We start from the raw sequence: 21,270 nt of genomic DNA on the forward strand, positions 1-21,270 counted from the left end.
TTTCAGTATATTTAATACTCAAAAAACTAATTGTACCGTTCATTAAGCGAATCAATTTCAAAATGCTCTTATACTCCTTCTCCCTCGATTTAGTTAACAAACTTTCTTATAAATTCATATTTATTTCGTGGAAACAATTTCTTTTCATCCATAAATAGCATGGATCCACATTTTTTTTCCTTATTTATATGGCTTTCCTTTTCACCCAATTGGGCCCTAATCTTTTGCAATTGTTTTTGTTAGGGGTGAGCATGGGACGGGTACCCGTACTGTTAGTACTAACGGTTCGGGTACCCAGTAATCAAAATCACTAAAAGTGATACCTATAACCGGAACCGATAAGTTCGGATACCCGAATTTTAGGTACCCAGATTTTCGGATCGGTTATCGGGTACCCAGCAATAAGATATCCAATAATGATAATTAAACTTAATTATATAGTTATTATGATATAATTTACAACTAATTAAAAACAATACCATATGATCTTGACCAAATTATTAATAATATTACTAATCATTGATATTATAAAGTGATTATGAAGTAAAGTAAAAGTTTAGATTTATATTAATATATTTAAGTAGGGAAAAAAGCAAAAAAATGCTTATCGAATCGGATCGGGCAACTGTTAATTTTAAAATGATACCCATAATCATACCCGATAACAAATTATCAGAACGGGTACCCGAACCGTTATGGTTATCGGATCGGGCACCCTAATTTTCGGAACGGTTATGGATCGGTTTTTTGGGTTTTCGGTTTTTCGGGTAGTTTTGCTCAGCCCTAGTTTTTGTTAATTATTACTCTTTAGTTATTAATTATTATCTAATTACGATTAATTAATTATTATCTAATTACTATTATTATTTTTACTAATTATTACGTTTATTAATTATTAATGTTATTAATTATTTATTATTATTATTAATATTATTATTATTACCAAGTACTTTTTTTTATCGGAATACGAATATTATCATTAATAAATAACCATACGACAACTACAATAATAATAAAAATTTGTAAACCACATCTAGATAAAATAAAATAACTTTTACAATCAAAATCATAACTAATTTGCATATTTGGCATATCTCACACTCCACCGCTTCAAACTTGACGCGAGCAGTGATTTTCGATGTTTTGATGCGATCGTGGAGTTGATGACGAACCCTAAACCCATATGAATCCAAATCACCTTCTCAATTATTATCAAAACCATAAAAATAAAATTCTTATCTATAATGGAGAGAACAAAACAAAGAAAAACAAATCAAATAATAATAAAAAAAAGGTTGAAAATAGTCTAATTTTCGAAGAAATTAGATTATTTTCAACCTTAAATGGCCAAGAAAATCAAAACCCTAAAGAGAGACAGAGGATAGAGAAGAGGGAGGCAGAGCAAATCTCAGCAGTAAAAAACAAGGCCTTACTAGTTACTGCTAACAATTAAAAATGGTACTCCATATTTTTCTTTAACCAATATACACAATGATAACATTGCATTTTCATTTTTTTAAAAAAAACATTAATACTGAAGACCAATATTTTTTTTTTTTTTGTGAAGAAAATCTCCCAAGGAGCAACTAGCTTTCATTCATAGAAATATCATTGTGCACCAACGATACAATATTACTCGGAAATTCCGACTGCCAAACCCGAATTCCTACCTTCCATGGCAAGCTATGAGCAAGCTCATGAGCCACCTTATTTCCTTCCCTACGAATGAAACTAAAATGCACACAATCAAGTAAACTACTCACATGTGAATATCATCTAAAATAAGATGTAAATTACTCCCACCCCTCTCTTGTGACTTAATGGCATTAACCAAACCAAGGCAATCACTTTCGACCACCACTCTCCTAAACCCATGATTCACAACAGCTTGAATCCCAAGAAATAAGCTTTTTGCTACAGCAAAATCTGGTGGCCATCGGTCATCCACCATCCAAGTAGCAGACAACAACAAGGAACCAGTCTCATCACGCACAGCAGCCCCTGCACTTGACCCGAGCCCAGCCAAGGTCCCTCCATCAACATTGAGCTTAACAAAACCTTGTCTAGGCGGGCTCCATTTTTGCTTCACTTTCCCCCCAACCTTGACCAGCTCGCCTTTCTCCCCCTCCAACTCAGTCATTAGCTTAGATGCATAATCTAAATACTTCTGCGGGTTGCACGCCTCGCCTTCAAAAATCCACTTATTGCGAGCCGACCAAATTAACCAACAGATTGTCATAAATAGCCCATGCTCTGATCTTGGTAAGCTTTCGAAACAAGCAGCAGCCAAGTCTCCAAAGGTTCGAAAGTACCCTCCCACATCCTTCAATAGACCACACGCATCCCACATTAATCTAGCTATCACACATTCCTTCAAACAGTGCAGCTCGGACTCAACCGCAGCTTCACACAGCGAGCAGATTGTACTCTTTACTGGCAAGCGTTTTCCCAACCCCACCAATGTAGGTAAGGCACCTCTGCAAGCTCTCCAAAAAAAGAGCTTTATTCTCAGCAAAGAAGTCGTATGCCATAGCTTGCTCTAGAAATTAGTAGAGAAAGATGAGGCAGCAGTATCATTCGCATCAAGCTCCCCAAAAATCGCCCTATATGCAGATCGAACTGAATAATCACCCCCTTTTTCAAGATCCCAACAAAGAGAATCTTCTGGCAGCCTGGAGCTAATAGGAATACTTAAAATGCGCTCACATTCAAACGGAAGAAAGAGCTCTTTTATCACCTCCACATTCCACATAGCAGTTGGAAGGTGAATAAGGTCGCATACCCTTAAGTCCGCCCCAGAAGCTCCCCTAGGAAAAATGATTTTCCTAGTTTGAGTACCCGGAATCCAAGTATCATCCCAAACCGAAATATTCAGACCATCCCCAACTCTCCACCGCATACCTCGTTGTACCACCCATTTCACGCCCCACAACCCACGCCATATATAACTTGGGCTACTCCCTAACTCCGAAGACAAGTAGTCACTCGAGGGGAAATATCGAGCTTTCAAGATTTGCACCAACAGACTAGTCGGGTCTTTGATCAACCTCCAGGCTTGTTTCCCTAGCAGTGCCGAGTTGAAAGATTTAAAATCACGAAATCCCAAACCCCCTTTTGCCTTCGGCTCACATAATTTCTTCCAAGCAACCCAGTGAATCTTTCTCTCACCCTTCTTCTGCCCCCACCAAAAATTTGCCACTAACGATCGCATTTTGTCACAAAAAGAAGACGGGAATCTAAACACACTCATCGCGTAGGTCGGAATAGATTGGGCCACAGCCTTAATCAGAACCTCCCGACCCGCCTTAGATAAGAAACCCCCCTTCCACCCTTGGAGTCGACTCCACAATTTATCTCTAATACCCTTGGTGAGCACCCTCTTCGATCTCCCTACAACCGTAGGTAAACCGAGGTACCTATCATGAACATCCACAACCTCCACACCAAGGAGCCCTGCCAATTCCACCCTCCTATCATTTGTAACCCCCTTACTAAACGAGACTGTAGTCTTCCCAAAATTCACCATTTGTCCGGACACAACTTCATATGTATGCAAAATATCACGAATAGTATTGACTTCATCAACATTAGCCTTTAAAAAGATTACACTATCATCCGCAAAAAACAGATGGGAAATAGGAGGGGCCAAATGAGCCACTCTAGCACCATGTAACTGTCCATCATTCACCGCCCTAACCAACAATCCAGACAGAGCCTCAGCACATAAAATAAAAAGATACAGGGAAAGAGGATCACCTTGTCGTAAGCCCCTAGCAGGAACAAACTCCCCCGAAGGTGCCCCATTTATTAAAACTGAGAAAGAAACCGACGACACACAATGAATAACCTGATCAATCCACCGCTCTACAAACCCCATTTTCTTCATAACTGCTTCCAGAAATCCCCATTCCACCCTATCATAGGCTTTCGCCATATCCAATTTCAGAGCCATCAAACCACCCTCACCTCCTGCAGTCTTCATGTGGTGAAAAATACTGAAGACCAAATTTAATAAATAGCACAACTGTTTTTTCAAAAAAAAAAAAAAAAAAAAAAAAAAAAAAACCAAAAATCTAACCCTCAACATCTTTAAACAAAACCTTTCTTAGAACTCCAAAAGTAGGTACTGACTTTTAAGACTCAATACAAAAATACTACTCAGTAGTCAGTACTACATATCTGCTGAACAAAACTACGATAAAAACATTAGCTGAAACATGGACACAGATTAGCATATATATGCATTCATTAGCGTACGCACTATGATTTGTCCAACCACCGTATCACTCCTGAAGCGAACAACCACATTGGACACTGGACACATCCCTAAATGCAATCATCTGAGAGCAATTAATCACCTTAACTTGGTCTTTGTATCATAATCCTGCTAAAAAAACAATGAAATTCAGTACAAAATTTGCACATTGTTGTTTCCAGGCCAGGAGCATGGACTTACCCCATGTAGATTTCACAAAAGAGAACCCAGTGAAACAATTTAACATGATGCATGTTAGATATAATGCCACACAAATATGCTTATATAAACAATATGCTCAGGTTTGTATAAAGCAACTGCAGATCACGGAGCAACAAATCAAATTATGTTTCAGTTTATGCAAAGTAGAAACCATAGCATATACGGAGTAGTAACATCTTTAAAGACAGCTCGTAGTATTCCTTTATATCTCCCCTTGAGAATAATCTGATCGAGAAAGCTCAAGCTACCTTAGCCCATAAAGAAGCAAGCAAATAAAGTAACTCAATCCCATAGCATATGGTAACATCCTTAAAGAGTCTTTTCCAAAGATAGCTAGCCAATTCACAATCAAGTTAAAATTGAGCCCAACTAACTCAAATGTCATAAACAAAACCCAAAGTTGAGCCCAAACACCAAGCCCATCTTCAAGCTTTATTTACATAGTATTTTATTTTAAGGTAAGAACTAAGAAGAGGGTACCCTATTAACTTTTTATTGTAACTTTTACTTGTAGGCTCTAAGAAATGAATCTAGTCATTTCGACTTCCAAAGCGATTCCTTGATCTGATTCGGATTAGTCGGCAGGCTCCTTGGACTTTGGGAGTGTAGAGGAGGAGGGGAAAACTCCTAGTGCATAGGCCTTATTTGCTTTAAAAATTAAAACCCATCAGATGTCAAAGTTGTGAATATACTTGAAGTTGTAGATAAAAGTCATAAGGTAAATGGCAAATTAGATGTAGTTGAAGGGAAAAAGATGTAGATAGAATTTGATCTTAGGTCTTGAGGACCACCCCTCAAAATTAGCTTACTCAATACATCTATATAATAATTTAAGAGTCACTTTTAAACCGGATTACTCAAAACTTAAATCCTCAAATTCTATCAAACCTAATTTTTATTCACCTAATTTTTTATGTTATAAAAACTTATTGTAATTGAATCTGGAAACCCTTATTAAAATTTATTTTCCTAAAGTGAATTTATTAGATCCGAAATATGTAAAAAATAAAATGAACAAAAAATCCTAACTTATCCAACAACTATCAAGTACAAAGTGCTACTATTTTGATTTTTTTTTTTCAAAGTCAGTACTTTGTATGTAAATAATGTTAGAATCAAAGTTTGTTTTGTCTCAAATTACCATTATATATTTTGTGAGCAACTTGTCGCAATTATTTCGAAATGATGAGAATAATATTTTAAATTAAGTTATTACTTTGAAGGAATATTTCTAATTAAGGTTGGATTTTAGTATAATGGAGTTAGTTAAGAGTGTTTTATTTTATTAAAATAAATCGTAAATTGAATGCTAGTTATGCACTTATGCTACTACTAGTACAATGAAGAATTAAAAATTGGCAACTTTGAAAAATGGGAAAAATTAATCAGAAAGAAAAGGACGTTTTTTAGGAGAAGGATCTCTCTCTTTCTCTTTCATCATTATTCATTTATTTTCTCTCTAATTCTTTAAGAAGGTCCAAAATTCGAGGTGGGTCTTGTTGAATTTCACACGAAGTCTAAACTCCCACCCCGAAAATAAAAAAAAAAAATTACATAACAAAAACAACAACAACAATAAAAAGATACCCACCAAGTCGAAGTGATCAAAATTTTGGATCTTTTGAAAAAAAAATTGTGTGTTTTTTTATACTATTATTAATTCAGGGTCCTTTTTATTTAAATTTCTGTCAAAGTTAGCTTCTGGGTAATCTCCATATTCTTTTTTGAGGTCTCAAATATATAACTGCTGTTGACTTTTTTTTTTTGTCAAATTTGATGGGTTCTGGGAATTCAATTTTTGCATAAAGGTTGCTTGTTGTATAATCAGGGTTTTATAGGGTTTTAGATACATACCCAGTTTATTGTTATCATTTGTAATATTGTAAGATTAATTTAATTTATTTTTTCTCTTGTTGTATCATTAAAAAATTTCTCTTCTACAATTTTTCTGGGGTTTCTGGAATATTTTTTTTGTGAAGCTTTTAGTTTGTTGTAATATATTTGGGTTTTCAATCTGGGTTTTGAAGGTTTTGAGTTGTTGTCAATATTTGGTTATTGAAAGATTTTTTTTTTTGGGTTTTCGGAATCTAAAAGGGTGTTTCTTTTTATTTAAAGTGAATTAAAATTGAGTTGGGATTTTCAAGGATTTATAATTTTCCAGCTCTTGGTTGGGAGAAATTGAGGTGATTATGAAAGTTATATGGGTAGCAGAAAAGTGAATTTTGGAGCAAAAAATGGTGCAAGCTTAACATCAGGGATGCCTAGCTTTATTCCTACTATCCCTATCTCTAATTCCATGTAAGCTTTCTCCTTTTTCCTTTACCAATTTTGTCACTTTTCCAGCTTTTCTTAATTCTCCATAGCAATACTTGTAGTATGTACTATGTAGCAGACCTGTGTAAATTGTTCTGTTTGTTGTTGAAAAGTTATAATTGTGTACTATTGTAATGCATTCAACATGTTAGGCTCTTATGTTACTCAAAGTCGAGAACTCGTGTTAGATAGGGTATGTGTTCAAGTCTCCAACTCGGCTATTAAAGTGTTGAAGTGTCCATACACATGTTGGATTGTCGCGTGGTTGCTTAAGTAAAATATAGAGTTGGAGTAACATCATTTAGATTATAATTTTATGTGTTGAGTTTGTGTTGGTTCCCATAGAAACAAGTAATCTCAGTATAGTGTTGAGTTACATGTTTTGAGGAAAGTTCGTTGAAGAATATTCTTAGCAATTATCATAGAGGGTGGTGGGTAGGGAATCTGCTGCTTTTGAAGAATGGTGGTACTATATGGTTTTGGATTAAGTATGATTGTAATGACTTGTTGCTCAGCTGAGTCTTTTTTTGTAAAAAATCTGAAGATAGCTGAGTACTGATTAAGAGATATGTGGCTGTTTCTTGAGTAGAGATTCTTATCAATCCAGATTTTGCTGTACCTCATAGCCCTGGGAACTTTATTTGAATAAGAGCCAAGAAGCATTCTCTGCCACTACTTAAGTTTCTGTTTCTCTGAGCTCTTAAATGAGCAAGAACATGGCTACTAGTTCTTGGGGGAAATAGCTTGGCCTATCCCTATCTGAAGTATCATGTTATTATGATTTATGAGTGGATGATGTGCAATATAGAAGTGAATATTTTCGTAGAGATGGTGGAATCATTGGCTTAAATTCCTTTTATAGCCATATTGGCCACAAGAAAAAAGGGTTCACTTCCAGCCATGTATAAGACTATGAATAAACATGGCTCAAATTTTTTGAGAATATCCACATGTTGCTGTATCAATTTCGGGACCATAGCTGGGTATGCATCCTAGATTTTCCTCTGACTTCCCTCCTAAGCATAATGAGTAGCGAAGATGCTGTTCTAGCACTTCTTTGTTTAGGGCAGGACACATTCTGTTTACGCCTCTTAACATGATTACAACTTAGTAAGTTTCTTAAATTTGATGATATGTTTTTTGGGAGTTACATGGATGGTTGGGGGGTGGGGGGGGTGGGGGGGGTTGGGGGGGGGGGGGAAGAGATACTCATGTCTCTAGTTTACAACGAGTACCCATGTAAGATAGATTACACTCCGACATGAGTATGAACCCTTGCCACTTTTAAGAAACATCAGAGGCATTCCCTAATTCAACTTTTTATAGCTGAGCTCAGTTTTATGAGAGGGAATGCCACAATTGTTGGGGGCATGTTATACATTGTCAGATACTGTTCTGTGGACAATAGACAACATATCAATATTATTGCTCGGAATGTGGAAGTTTCTGGTACTTGGAAACTATACAAGCATACGTCAGAAAATATAGCTTATCTTAACTCCTAAATATTATAAACCTGGTTTGGAAAAGAGTTGTTAAAGCTGGAGCTGAATGTGAGAGCTGACTTGAACATCTGGTTGTATTGGCTTGTTTGACTAGCTGATTCCTTGTTAAGTGTTTGGTAGAGTTAGGCGATTACCTTTTGGAAAAGCAGATATGTAAGATATTGCTATAGGTACATTAAGCTTCAAATGTGAGTTTGCAATACACTTCAAATGTGAGTTTATTAGACCCAATAAGTTCTTTAATATACTAATTAAATATATGTACTATTGAATTCTTTGGATTGCCGATATTAATTATTTTGTTTGAGTTGCATGTACGATGATCATATGTGGAAATGTTATCCCAATATCACTTTATATGACATTGTGAACATGGTCCGCAGGCTTAAATTGTCTAAAGTCACTCCTAATACCAATTTGTATAAGTGAGATCCGCAATGTGGATCATATTGTGGATCGATGAATCCCAGTTTGGATTAGATCACTCGCAAGCGAATAATAGCAAATTTGCTTTATGACCAGAATCTTTATATCCCGATATTTTTCTGAAGTTGCACTATCAATACATCCTATTTATATGTTAGAGGAAAATGTCTAATCCACATACACTTCAACCTAAGAACCCCTATTTTGTCCTATCCACATAAACTTCATCCGAAAAGCTCATTTGGGCTACTTATCCATGCCTCTTCCTGCTTTGAGGACATCAAAACTTTCTTATAAATCATGATAGATATTGTTTGATACATGCAAGCAGTCATCTTCTTGTGTTTTCAATAATTGGTGAATTTTGTGGTTGATGCCAAAATTCATTAGTTTTGTTCTTCCTGAATTTTTTCATACCTTTGTATGAGGCCTTCTAATGCTGATATTTGATTTTCTCAGTGTAACAGAGGATAACAACACAAGTTCATCTCGGATTTCTGAACTTGGTGCTTTTGAGCAATCACTTGATTTTCGTATTGAAGATGCTGTCGATCTCAGGAGTGAGTCTTACTAGATTATAACTGTTATTAACGTGTTATAATTCTTCTACTTTAAGTATTGTTCATTGTTTCATAGGTCTTTGACTGTAGTAAGCTTTATGGGATGCCAATGAGAACTATACACTCTACAAAATGTGAGACATAAAGTTTGAAGGTTTGGGGCCGCCTTTAAAAATATTGTTGAGGAGCTTAGTCCCAAGTATTTCTCGAGAGGACTGAAATCATTAACAGCTATATTGTCATCATATATTGCTGATTTCCTAGATTCTTTTGCAGCAAAAAAGACTGGCTGTTTGGGAATTATAATAATTCTTGAGATGACAATTATATTTGGAAAGCCTGATTACTCACAAACTGATTCTCAATTCTTGTATTATGAAGCTGCACTTTTTAGTAGCATACTAAGAATTTTCAAGATATATTTTAGGAATGTAGGATAAGCTTTAATCCTATAAAGAAATAGCAGAATTACTGTTTTCATTTAGATATACTGAATGCATAGAGAAGCACAATCTTAATAGGTCAAAAAGTTTGGTTTTCATGCCTGTATTGGAGGGTTATCTTTTAGAGCTGATTTAGATCTTGTGTATGAGACTATGGGTGTTTAACACATTAAAAAACAGGATGTTGACGAGAATTTACTTAAATTAAAAACTCAAATAAATGTATTGTTCTGCTGTCTGTGTCCTTTCTTTTCAATTTTTATCTGTTGTTCTAGAAGAAAATTCCTATTCTTACCTAGTGGGTTCAGGCTTGGTCTTGTGATTTTCTGTGGTTCACTTGAACATGCTGGAGAAAGTTTAGCTTGACTTGTTATTGATCTTGTGTTATAGATCCTCTATTCAGTTCGTTGAAGTCTTCTAGTCTGGCTGTAGGCCCTGATCCACCATTTGGATCTTTCAATAAGGTAATTCTACATCATTGACTATGAATGTTAAGCTTGTGAATATTTCCTGCCCATTATAAAGTCTGACATGTGCTTAAAAATACATCTCAGCTATTGTCGTTGGAAAGAGAATCACAACCTAACTTGGCTTCTGTAAGCGGGGGTTATCGTGAAAATTGGGCAGAGTCCAATATGGCTGATGCTAGTCCTAGATCTGATTCTTCATCAGATGATACTGAGGATAAGAATCTACAGGTAGTTTTTTCAAAGAATTATTTTCTGTGATCAACTAATGTGTGCACTTCTTTTAGGAAGGGTGCAGATTGTGTAATTTTGGTCTGTCATTAATAGTTTCTCCCCCCCCCCCCCTTCTTGGACTGTGCTGTTTCTCTGATGCTTTCAATAGTTTAATAACCTAAACATGTTTGCAGTTTGAACCAGGTCAAACAAACAATAAGACTGCTTCTGACTCCAGTGAGAGATCCAAAGAAAAAGCTCTTGATCAAAAGGTAATTCAGCATTACTTAGATCCTGTTGCACTCTTGCTGTGTGGCTTGGAATATTTTACAACCTGCTTGTCAAACACTTACTCTCTGTAATTTTTCAGTCACTGCGACGGCTAGCTCAAAATCGTGAAGCAGCTAGAAAAAGCTGCTTGCGGAAAAAGGTTAGTCATCGTCATTTATTATGCAATGTATCTTATGGTGATCCTTTGGGCAGTGCAATTTTATTCATAGTGATTACATACTATATAAAAATGCTAGAACTTGTGTTTGATTAACAGACTTTTCTATCTATACTTTTTTTTTTTTTTTTTTTTTTTTGGTGCGAAAGAGGGGCAAGCCCCAAAGAGAAGAACAAACACACTAAAATAAATGTGGTACATATATATGCATGATCCAGAAGTGTTAGTTTTGCGGTGATAATGATCTTCCAATTTTTTCAGGCGTACGTACAACAGCTGGAAAATAGCCGACTGAAGTTGACCCAGCTTGAGCAAGAGCTCCAACGAGCCCGCCAGCAGGTGTTCTTCCTGCTGCTGCTGCTGTTATTCTGATCTATTCGTTAGATGCTATTATTAATGAAGAAATTAATGCTTGCTGCTCTTCATCTTTTGCATTGTAGGGAATTTTCATCTCAAGTGCTAGTGATCAATCACATACAATAGGTGGAAATGGTATTTTCCTTTGTTTCTCGGTTGTCTATCTGTGGTGCATGTTTACTCTTCCTTGTTTACTGTTACCAAGAATCCAAGATTAATATTACTCGTCAAGTAAACGTTGATCTTTCAATAGTCACTGGTTATAATTTCTTGTTTGGTGACCTTGTAGGTGCCTTGGCTTTCGATGCGGAGTACTCTCGATGGCTGGAAGAACAAAACAAAATGATAAATGAACTGAGGACTGCAGTCAATTCACATGCTAGTGATACTGAACTGCATACAGTTGTTGACAATGTAGCTACACACTTCAATGATATTTTCAGGCTTAAAGGTGTTGCTGCAAAGGCTGATGTCTTTCACATCTTGTCTGGAATGTGGAAAACTCCTGCAGAGCGTTGCTTTATGTGGATTGGTGGTTTTCGCCCATCAGAACTCTTGAAGGTGAGGCCCATCCTTTCCTTTGTATCTGTTGCATTTTTAAATTTGAGCAGAAACATGAAAACGTACTCAAACTCTACATTGAGCCTTAAAGCATTGACCAAATAAAAGCCCGCCTTTGGCTATTTGTGATCTTTTATCTACCTACTAAGTCTCTAGCTGGCCTCTGGTGACCTTCTAAGGACCCTTCACCAAATCATAATATACAGCTTACAGCATTGTCCTGTGCTTTTGTCTAGGAATTGCTGTGGTGTGGACCTGGAAAATCGAAAACACAAGTAATTTTCAAGAGATTTCTTGTGTTTGGGTTACCTTAAAGCTGTGATGAAAATCTGAAAAACCTAGTTGGCTACATCCTTCAGGCCTTTTTACGTGTTAGATCTACCTTTTGAAGACCTAGTAGCCGATATTGGGTCCAGATCAGGATAATTTTGATATAACTCTGTGTTGCCCTGCTTTTTTGGATTTGTTTTGTTAATATTTTTGGGCCATATAAAGTTTTCTGGTTATGCATGAAACCATTGGCAGTCAAATTAACAGTCCAAATAAGTAAATAACTGGTGTTTCCTATTGCATATTTTGCTTCAACATATGATTGTTGGTTTGTTGTTGTACCTTCTGCATATCCAACTTTATTTGCATTCAAATGCAGCTTCTGGTGAATCAATTGGAGCCCTTGACAGAGCAGCAGCTAATGGGCATCTACAACTTGCAGCAGTCATCTCAACAAGCCGAAGAAGCCTTGTCGCAAGGAATGGAGGCGCTGCAGCAGTCTCTATCTGAGACATTAGCCAATGGTACACCAGGCTCTTCTGGTTCATCTGGCAATGTGGCAAACTATATGGGTCAGATGGCCATGGCCATGGGGAAATTAGGAACTCTTGAAGGATTCCTGCGCCAGGTATTTTCTTGACAAATTTGTTTGAGATGTTTCTTAGTTGATGTATGTGGCATATTAACTCACAAGTTTCTAATACTTCGGGATTTATAATATAATAGCAATGTCCCGCTTGCAGTTTGTTTGCTGGAGAATTGACAGTATCATGTTTTCAGACAGATCTAGTTTGTAACTACGGGCAGTTTGGTCCTATATAGATGTTATTGGGAATTTTTTTTTAAATGGAAAAGATCCTTGAGGGGATAATATAATCATATATGGGCTGTCTTGGAAATGCCAGATTTTTTTTGAGGTGTGATTTTTTGGGGGTGACCTCATGGATAGGAGTTTCTACTGTTTTCATTTAATTTGAAGTGCTCAAATTCAATTCATGTCCTCCTGTTTGAAGGTTAAGACATTTTGGACTGAATGAGGTGCTTGCTAAATTTACATTCTGGGCTTTCTCACTTGCTGGCTTAGCTGCATTTTAGCTGCATTTAATTGTAAAAATTTGTTTTTTCATATCACGACACTTCTTTGAAGTATACAGCACTTGCTGATCTGTCTCAATTATTGTCTCATAATATATTGATCTGTTCATGGACAATGATTGCTTCATGCAGGCTGATAATCTCCGTCAACAAACGCTGCAACAGATGCACCACATATTAACAACTCGACAATCTGCACGTGCCCTTCTATCTATACATGACTATTTCTCAAGGCTTAGGGCTCTCAGTTCGTTGTGGCTTGCTAGACCGCGTGATTGAGCAGCTTTATGTATTGTATCAATTGAAGTAATCGGGTCTTCTGACTTACCTTGTTCCCTTGGCAGTTTTTAAGGCAGCAGCGTAATTTGATCCTGGCCCCTGACAATGAAAACATATTTTCATGTTTTCTTTCTGTGTTGTATGATTACTGTTGTTCTGGCTGATGTTATTTAAGGTATTGTTAGGTTGATGTTATAGTATTTAGGGAAGTTTCTTTTGTAGTATATAGACAGTGGTGCCATTGAAAGTAACCACATTACAGTGTAGAATTTCTCTTAGTATTACTAGTATTTAGGATGTCATTTTTTTTTCCTTCTATTACTATAAATCCCTTATGTAAGAAATTAACTTCTCAATAAATAAAAATGGCAAGTCTTCTTGGTGTTATGGTTACTAATTGTACTCAGCAAGTAAGCAGCTATCTGAACAATGTTACTGTGTTTATATTAAAAGCATCAAATAATAAGTATTCACTCACACTAAATCACTCATTTTTATCTCAGTGATGCTATTAAACTCAATTTTCATGATAACTTGATTGCGTAGGGACTGTTGGCTGCCATAGGAAGAAAAATCATCAGGCTCATATGACTCGAGCACGTCTTGTGCATTCAATGTTAAATCTTACCAAATGCAGCTATGTCGGAAAGTCTACCCTTAAGTAATGTGTTTTTAATAAAAGCAACACGTTGAGGGCCGAAAGGGCACACCAGCCATGGCTTTGATTAACCATCATCTCCACCATCACCGTCTAAGTCTATAAATACCACTTCAAAATCAGGAGGAGCTTCCGTTGTCTTGAATCGGACGTATGAGTTAAGTAGTGGAAAATAAAGATGGGGTTCCAATGCTCCCAAGCGATTAGCATACAGAAGAACAGTCTTTCTAGAGACAGCATCAGCCACAGACATTTCATCAAATTTTATAAAAGGATCCTCTAAGTTTCTTGAGGAAAGGAGATGATCATACGCCATCAGTGACTCTAGTGTGAGTGCCCTTAGCTAGAGCCTATAAGGACTTGCATAGAAAGTCAGCCATGCAATGTGTCCGAAAACGGTACTACAATCGCATATGACGGAAGGCCTGACAATAAATGATTCAGTTATCGTTTTAGTTCTGTTCAATTCAGTTAAGCAAATGTCATTCCAAAAGAACGACACTGATGACCATTAAGATTTTTTTTTCTTTTTCAAACATTGATAAAATACGTATAGTTGTGTACGGAATAACTAATTCAGAACGGAGGAAGTGTGAAGATTGATGTTCTTTATATCTGACACGTGTCATTAATTTTCCTCCCACATAATTTTTTCTTTTCCAAACGGAGATTTCCAATTTTACTCTGCGCCTCCCTCTCCATCCTCCATTGAAGCAGCTTCTCAGCTTTCTCTCTCCTCCATTGAAGCAGCTTCTCAGGTAACATTTTGTTTCATCTTTTCAATCACTGAATATCAATTTCACAATCTAGGGTTTAGTTTTTCACTATCGTTTTTATTCAATTTAGGGTTCTTCTTCAACTATTGGTTATAGTTACTGAATTTATAAAATGTTATTTATTGCTAGAATTTTTCCGTGTGCAATTTACATTTACATTGATATTCTTAATCAAGAAGAAATTTTTGTGATTTTTCAAGCTTAATTTGATGATTGAGTCGATTTTGGTTGCTAATGTATTGCACTGTTTAGTTTATAACCTTTAATGTTAGGATTTAGGACGGAACTATGTAATTGGACCCTTTTCTGCGAGCTTGGTTAGCTACGAGTGTATTTATGTGCTCAGAGTATGTAATGATTTCAAATTCAATCGCAAATTGATGAATGATGAACCTTAGTGCAGGAAACCAAAGCCAAATGTGCAACATCTTGATCGTTGTGTTTTTATTACATATGAAGAACATAATTACAATTAGAATGATTGAGTTTATGTTGGTCTGGAATGGGAGCAAATAAGAAAGAGAAAGGATAATGTTAAAAGTTAGTCTGAGACCATTATTAGCGGTTTGGTTCTAGCAAGGAAAAGGATTACCTTGTATTTTATTGGGGATTGAGAATAACGGTTATGTTACCGTAGGGTTAGGAACTTAGGAAGGGTGATATATGGGCGGTAATGGTTACTATTAGGAAATAGAGTGTGGTGTCCTACCTCCCATACCAAACAATAGGTGATGCAAAACAGCTAACTGATTCCATTTCAATTCTTAAAAACCCTATACCAAACACGCTCATGGTTTTCTTTTAACCCTAAAACCGTCCTCGCAATTTTACCAATGCCTTAACTGTCTATCTCACCCTGGCAACATATTGTTATTAACATGTAGTTTTAGGTTATTATCAGAGTGATAATGCATAGAAGTCATCTTGTCTATCCTCCTTGGATGGAATGTGGTCGTTTTTGTGTATGTTTGGTTATTTTGCTTGGACATAGGATATTCTTGGTTTGTTTTGTGCATTTCTTTGGTTGACATAATATTTTGAGTAGAGCAATTATTATGTGATTCGTCATCAATGAAACTAATTTTAAAATTTATAGAATTAAAGGGGTTTGTTGTCAATTATGATACCAGATTTTGGTTATGTTCTGGTTCTAGATTTCATTGTCTGTCAAAGCTCTGGATTTTCTATTCATTACACTATTAGTGCCGAGCATTTCAAATTTGTTCTAATCCTTCTAGGTTTAAAGGTGCATATAACTTATAACTTATCTTTATATGATCTCGAGGCTTTTTTTGCCTTGTATTTTCACTTTTTTGTAGACTGTAACATTCTTTGGATTATGGTAGCCTATATAACTTACCAGTTACCACAGTGGCACAACACTTGTATATTGTTTTAAAATATGTGGTATATATTTTTCTATAGTGCTTTTGGGTTTCCACTGCCATCTCATTATTAGCAATTGTTACAGCTTTCATTATAAACTCCTGATGGTGATTATATCTATCCTGGCAGCATAGAAGTTTAAACTTGACCAATGCCTCACAGGACACGGCCTATGGCAGCGCTTCTTTTGTTTACTGGCCTGAATGTGGTTTTGGTGTCATCAATCTCACCTGTCTACGATTATGTGTGCTTTCATCCTTATTGGGAAAGAAGGGTATGATCTTGCATCATAAGCTGTTTTTACCTCTTTTGTTGATATAAGTGCAGCATGTGAAACTTTTTTCTTCGTATAACAATCCTATCAACTGCTTTATTAGTTTATTTAAATGGACTCGTTTTTGCAGAACTCATAACAGTATGTGTAAATTTCTTCTTTTATCATATTGATTGCTCTATTGTTATGGGAAACTTTGTTTATGAAACACCTTTTTGTTGTTGTAACGGTGGCTCTATGCCTCTATGTACATGTCTGGCCTTTTCTTTCCTTGACCTGTGTTTTCCTTTAATGCTTTCTAGGCCTTTCTTTAAGTTTTCTAGACCTTGGAAGAAATTACTACATTACTTTCAATCCAATGGGAAAAAATGTGATTCCAAAACAAAGCTCTCTAGGGATCAGAGATTAATAAGAGATCCAAGCTGCCTACCTGAACCCAAATCTGCCTTGATTTGATACTTGTGTTGTTGTTAGACCTTTATTGATGTTGCTGTCTCTCATATATTTTAGCACCCAAATTCTTTGACACCCTAAAACTCAGTGATTCGGTCCTGTTTGTGCCCTTTCTTAACCCACTCGGCCGTTACAAAAACACCCATGCTCGTGTCGCTAATAGACAAGAGTTCCCTTCGGTAATCAGACACCCACCTGTGCTGCTATGTGCTCATAGGCGCTTTCTGCACTAGGCTAGTACCACTACTGCCATATAGGCAAGAGCGTCGCACGGCTCGCTGTCATATTACTCGGGTGTGGAAGCAAACATATTCCTGTCAACTTACCAGACAAGGCATTATTAATATCTTTATCAAATCCCAACCTGCAATTTCCTATACATTTCCCATCCCTCCCAAGATCTCATTCTTACACACCAAACGCCGCGCAAAGAGATTAGGAATAGAGTTGAAGTATCATCTTGGTGAAATTAGAAAGAAAATCTTATAATCTTATCACCTTTGCCTTTCGTTTTCTTCCTTTGTCATTTCTTTGCTTTGGGGCTGCTGGGCAGATAAGTGATAAATCAATGAAATTTAGAGAAACTATGGTAGTCTAAAACTTGAAGTGAAATGTTGAGTATCAGGACATTTTGGGTACACCTTACAAAGGAAGGCAAGTTCCTTAGTAAAGTTGATTTCTTTTGATATTTTTTATATTTTTATTTTTATATCAAATTTGCATCATAAACTTGGTGCAAAATAGTGTTTATATAAGTGTGCTTGAGGCCACCTTGTCTACTAGGCGTTGCTGCCCAAGTATTTATCTAGGCCTGGACATTGGACAAAGCACTTTCGATGAAGTAAACTTGCTGCTCTAATCTCTTCTCTGCAAAAAGTTTTTACACTGATCATCTTTCATCTTTAATGTTAAGAAACGCACCTCACTCGTGCGTTGTACACCTAGGCTTCGGGCCCATTATTACTTTACTTAGCCTTGAGCTTTTAAAGTACTTGTGCAATTATAGAATGCAAAGTTCTCTTATTTATCTTCATCAATTCCTCTATTGTTATAGTAATCTTTATAAAGCTTCTCTCTTTCTGTAGGGATATTGAATCCCCTAAATCCTAACAGCGACAGGTAATGTAAAGCAAGAATTAAAAATGAACATCAGTATTAGAATTTAAGATAACCTAATAAGGGGGTAAAAAGGACTTGTGAAATGTAAGGTGTGTTGGGGGTGATCATCATGACTTACCTCAAAGGAACCTTAAAGAAATCAACAATCTCTACCTGTTTAATTCTTGAATCTGCACATAAAAATAACATAATAATTAGCCTGTAGCATATCTAGCCTCTACTCTCATATTTCAACTTCTGGTGATGTATTGAGTTTCATATATTCGCGACATTGGTTTTAGATGGATAGTTTGGCTTAAGGAGATAATACCAAATTTTGAACAACTTAGAAAGTGAACTGCATAACAAAAGGAATGGGGCATCATATATATGGCCCTAAAGCATAGGATATGTCTCATATGAATCAAAGGCATGGGCTGCTTGTGTCGAAACAAAGTAACAGCTATAGAATGCAAGATCAAGCATGTGATACTTACTAGCTAGCAATGCAATAATGCTTTTCCTGACTTAACTCAATATGTCAACACCTACTGGAACAACCTAAATCTCCTGAGCCCTGACAGCACACACAACAGTTGCAGCTTGCAGGGGTAAGGTTTCATGATATGGTCATATGGGAACATTAAATCTGAATTACCTTTTGGATTACATCTGCAGTTTGGGATAATTATATGTTGACCTGGTCTGTTAGTAAGGAGTTGTTTAATTGATTATCCTTCTCAAGATCCTAGTTCACTGCAGCAAGTTTGAGCAGGCTGCTAGCACTCATGGAGACATAACTCTGCCTAGCTTCCTTGAAGTTCTAGCCTCCTTTTGGGGATTTGACATGCATAGTTTACCCTATCAAAGTTGCGTATAATTCAGGAAGTTTCCTAAAGATAAAATTCTATCTAAGCTGAAACGTCTGGGTTACTTTCTAGAATTTTTTCTTTATCTAGGCATGTAATTTTCAGACAATATTGATTAAAAATAATTTAATTTTTACTTTTGCTTTCCTACTTAGTTTGAACTATTCTCTAAGTTTAGCCCTTTATATATTGAGGCCTATGCAACGTATAATTGGTGTTTGTTTTGAGTTTATGATTTTAGATTAATTCCCTTTGTGGGTTCTATTTAATCTCTACAATTCTCTTTTTAAGTTCAAATTTAGACCAACTTTGGTTCATGACTTTCAGCTATTTATAATTTTTACTTGGCTTTAAATCTTGTAAACTTGGATTAGTGTTTGTGCTTTGTGTGTGAGAGAATTAGTCTTATTTTGGACATTTTTTTTTCCCTTTTTTTTTAAGCATTTTTTAAGGTGGATTTATCTCCTTGTCCTTTCAAAATATTTCATTTTTTAACTTTCTTTGTGTACAGATGCAGATCTTGCCCATCTCTTAGACCTTGACTCTGAATTGCATCACTATGAACATTTAACACCTCACAATCTAGTGAAGAATTATCTCTCATTGTTTAATTGTTGATGTTGAATATCTCTCATTTACTTTGTAATCCAAATGAAGGTAGGATGTGACTCAATCGCTACATAAGATAGTAATGAGTTGTCTTTCATGGCTTCCAGGGTGATAAATCCTTTCTAAAATAAATTGCCTCTTGTTCCGTTAAGAAAATTAATTCTCTTAATCTTTCTGTGTTTTGTCTATTTTTCGCACCCATAACAGAAAAGCTCTGTAATTGAAGAAATGACTAGAGAATCTGTTTTAAACAAATATCTGTAATTTAGTGTGAGTATCAAGGTCAGGACTAGGTTATTGCTTTTGGTGCTTTCCATTTTCCATTATGTTTTATTGCAATCAATTTTCACCATAGCAAGACAAGTTTCTCACTTGAGCAAAAAAGCTGGTGCTCCTTGCAATGTGATAGATTTTGCACTAGCATTTTTATAGACCATTTTAGGAGATGTGCCTATAAGTTTGAGGACTGTAGAAATGATCTTTTATGCCCCTTTCTAGAGTCACAAAGAAATTTAATATAAGTTATTGTTAACCTTGAATATACGGAGTAATGGAGTATTGCATAACATTGAACATGGTATCAACTTGTCTTTTCCTTGTACTTTGGTTGTTGATTTTGGATTGATTGCAGAGAGAAAGGCGTCGTATGGAACGTGAAGCTTCCATGGAAAGAGGCTCTATGTCGGCTTAATTTCAGCTTCAACGTTAAGCTATTTCTTATTGCAGAAGAATTGTCTTCAGAGGACCATGTGTCAGGGGGGATTTGCTGCATTTCTAGGTACAAATGAGATTACATCCGCGCAAACAAAGGAGCATGAAACAAAGTTTTCCGTTCTTCATAACTGTTTACGTTCACAAAAATTATTGCTTGTTGGCTTTCTGGTGAGTACCAAACTGCCCTTATAATCCCAGATTCCTAAATTTGAGTCCTTAATTTCCTATGGTCTGTCTTTCAACTGACGTTGGCTTTCTTATTACTCTTGTAAATACTTTTGATGATTGTATAGATTAATTTCTTTTGATCCTCATTCTTGAAGCAATCCACTTTTTTTAATTAATTAATTCACTTTTTTCGAGTAATATTTCAGATTATATTCTTGTGTCTTAGAAATAAATCTATCTGCTATAAAGTGTTCCAATTATTGGATGACATGTGATAATTGAAGTGGAAGCTAATGTATTGATACTGACATGTATGCAAAAAACTTTGAGTAGAAGCTCAGTCAGTATAAAAAAAAGTGCAGATTGTTTTTATGCAGGCAAATGTAAATTCTTTGTAATAGAACTGGAAAATTCCAAACTGAATGAGGTGAGAGACAATTTGGTTGTTTTTGGAACTTTTATTATTTTTATCCTGAATTTGATTAAAAACAAAGAAAACTTCAGGGCTTTTGTTTTCGAGTGAGTTAAGGAAATAGTTGACGGCGAAATGGATTTGTAGTATGCACAAAATGTATATAACGTAGTTTCAATAATTGAGCATGTGAATTTTGAAAATCCGAACAATAATCGCCTGGGTTGGGGACATGAGCATTTGTGAGCTGATAATTGAGCTAGGTTCACAATGATTGTGATTTGTAGAGATTTTAAGTCAATATGAGCTTCGTGGAAGCTTTGAGCTTAGCTATGTCTACTTGTCTAGCGCGAGCAAAATAACTCTTGTTTAGAATCAATCGTTATGTGCATTGTTTCAGTTTTTGTTATTAGTTGTACTCCCTCGGTTCCTAAACCTA

The 21,270-nt window shown here is 35.9% G+C and overlaps 2 protein-coding genes and 1 long non-coding RNA gene across 3 annotated transcripts; 2 read left to right on the forward strand and 1 right to left on the reverse strand.

Moving 5' to 3' along the window:
• Window positions 1-1,759: 1,759 nt before the first annotated feature.
• LOC145633183 (uncharacterized) lies at window positions 1,760-2,350 on the reverse strand. Its single transcript, XM_081685461.1, has one exon. The coding sequence runs from the start codon at window positions 2,348-2,350 to the stop codon at window positions 1,760-1,762; it is 591 nt and encodes a 196-aa protein (XP_081541587.1).
• A 3,621-nt stretch (window positions 2,351-5,971) lies between these two features.
• LOC145632322 (transcription factor TGA2.3-like) lies at window positions 5,972-13,807 on the forward strand. The gene is made up of 11 exons (XM_081684668.1): window positions 5,972-6,775; window positions 9,181-9,281; window positions 10,115-10,188; window positions 10,279-10,422; window positions 10,599-10,676; window positions 10,775-10,834; window positions 11,114-11,191; window positions 11,293-11,344; window positions 11,499-11,770; window positions 12,420-12,668; window positions 13,268-13,807. Exons 1-11 carry the CDS (start codon window positions 6,678-6,680, stop codon window positions 13,412-13,414), a joined length of 1,353 nt encoding a protein of 450 aa, XP_081540794.1. The 5' UTR covers window positions 5,972-6,677; the 3' UTR covers window positions 13,415-13,807.
• Window positions 13,808-14,690: 883 nt separating this feature from the next.
• Window positions 14,691-20,998, forward strand: LOC145631106 (uncharacterized). The gene is made up of 3 exons (XR_014112344.1): window positions 14,691-14,830; window positions 16,364-16,508; window positions 20,169-20,998. It is a non-coding gene; the product is annotated as an uncharacterized LOC145631106 (long non-coding RNA).
• Window positions 20,999-21,270: the final 272 nt, after the last annotated feature.

The sequence above is a fragment of the Chenopodium album genome, chromosome 5, assembly GCF_948465745.1.
Source record: "Chenopodium album chromosome 5, dcCheAlbu1.1, whole genome shotgun sequence".
NCBI classification, from domain to species: domain Eukaryota; kingdom Viridiplantae; phylum Streptophyta; class Magnoliopsida; order Caryophyllales; family Amaranthaceae; genus Chenopodium; species Chenopodium album.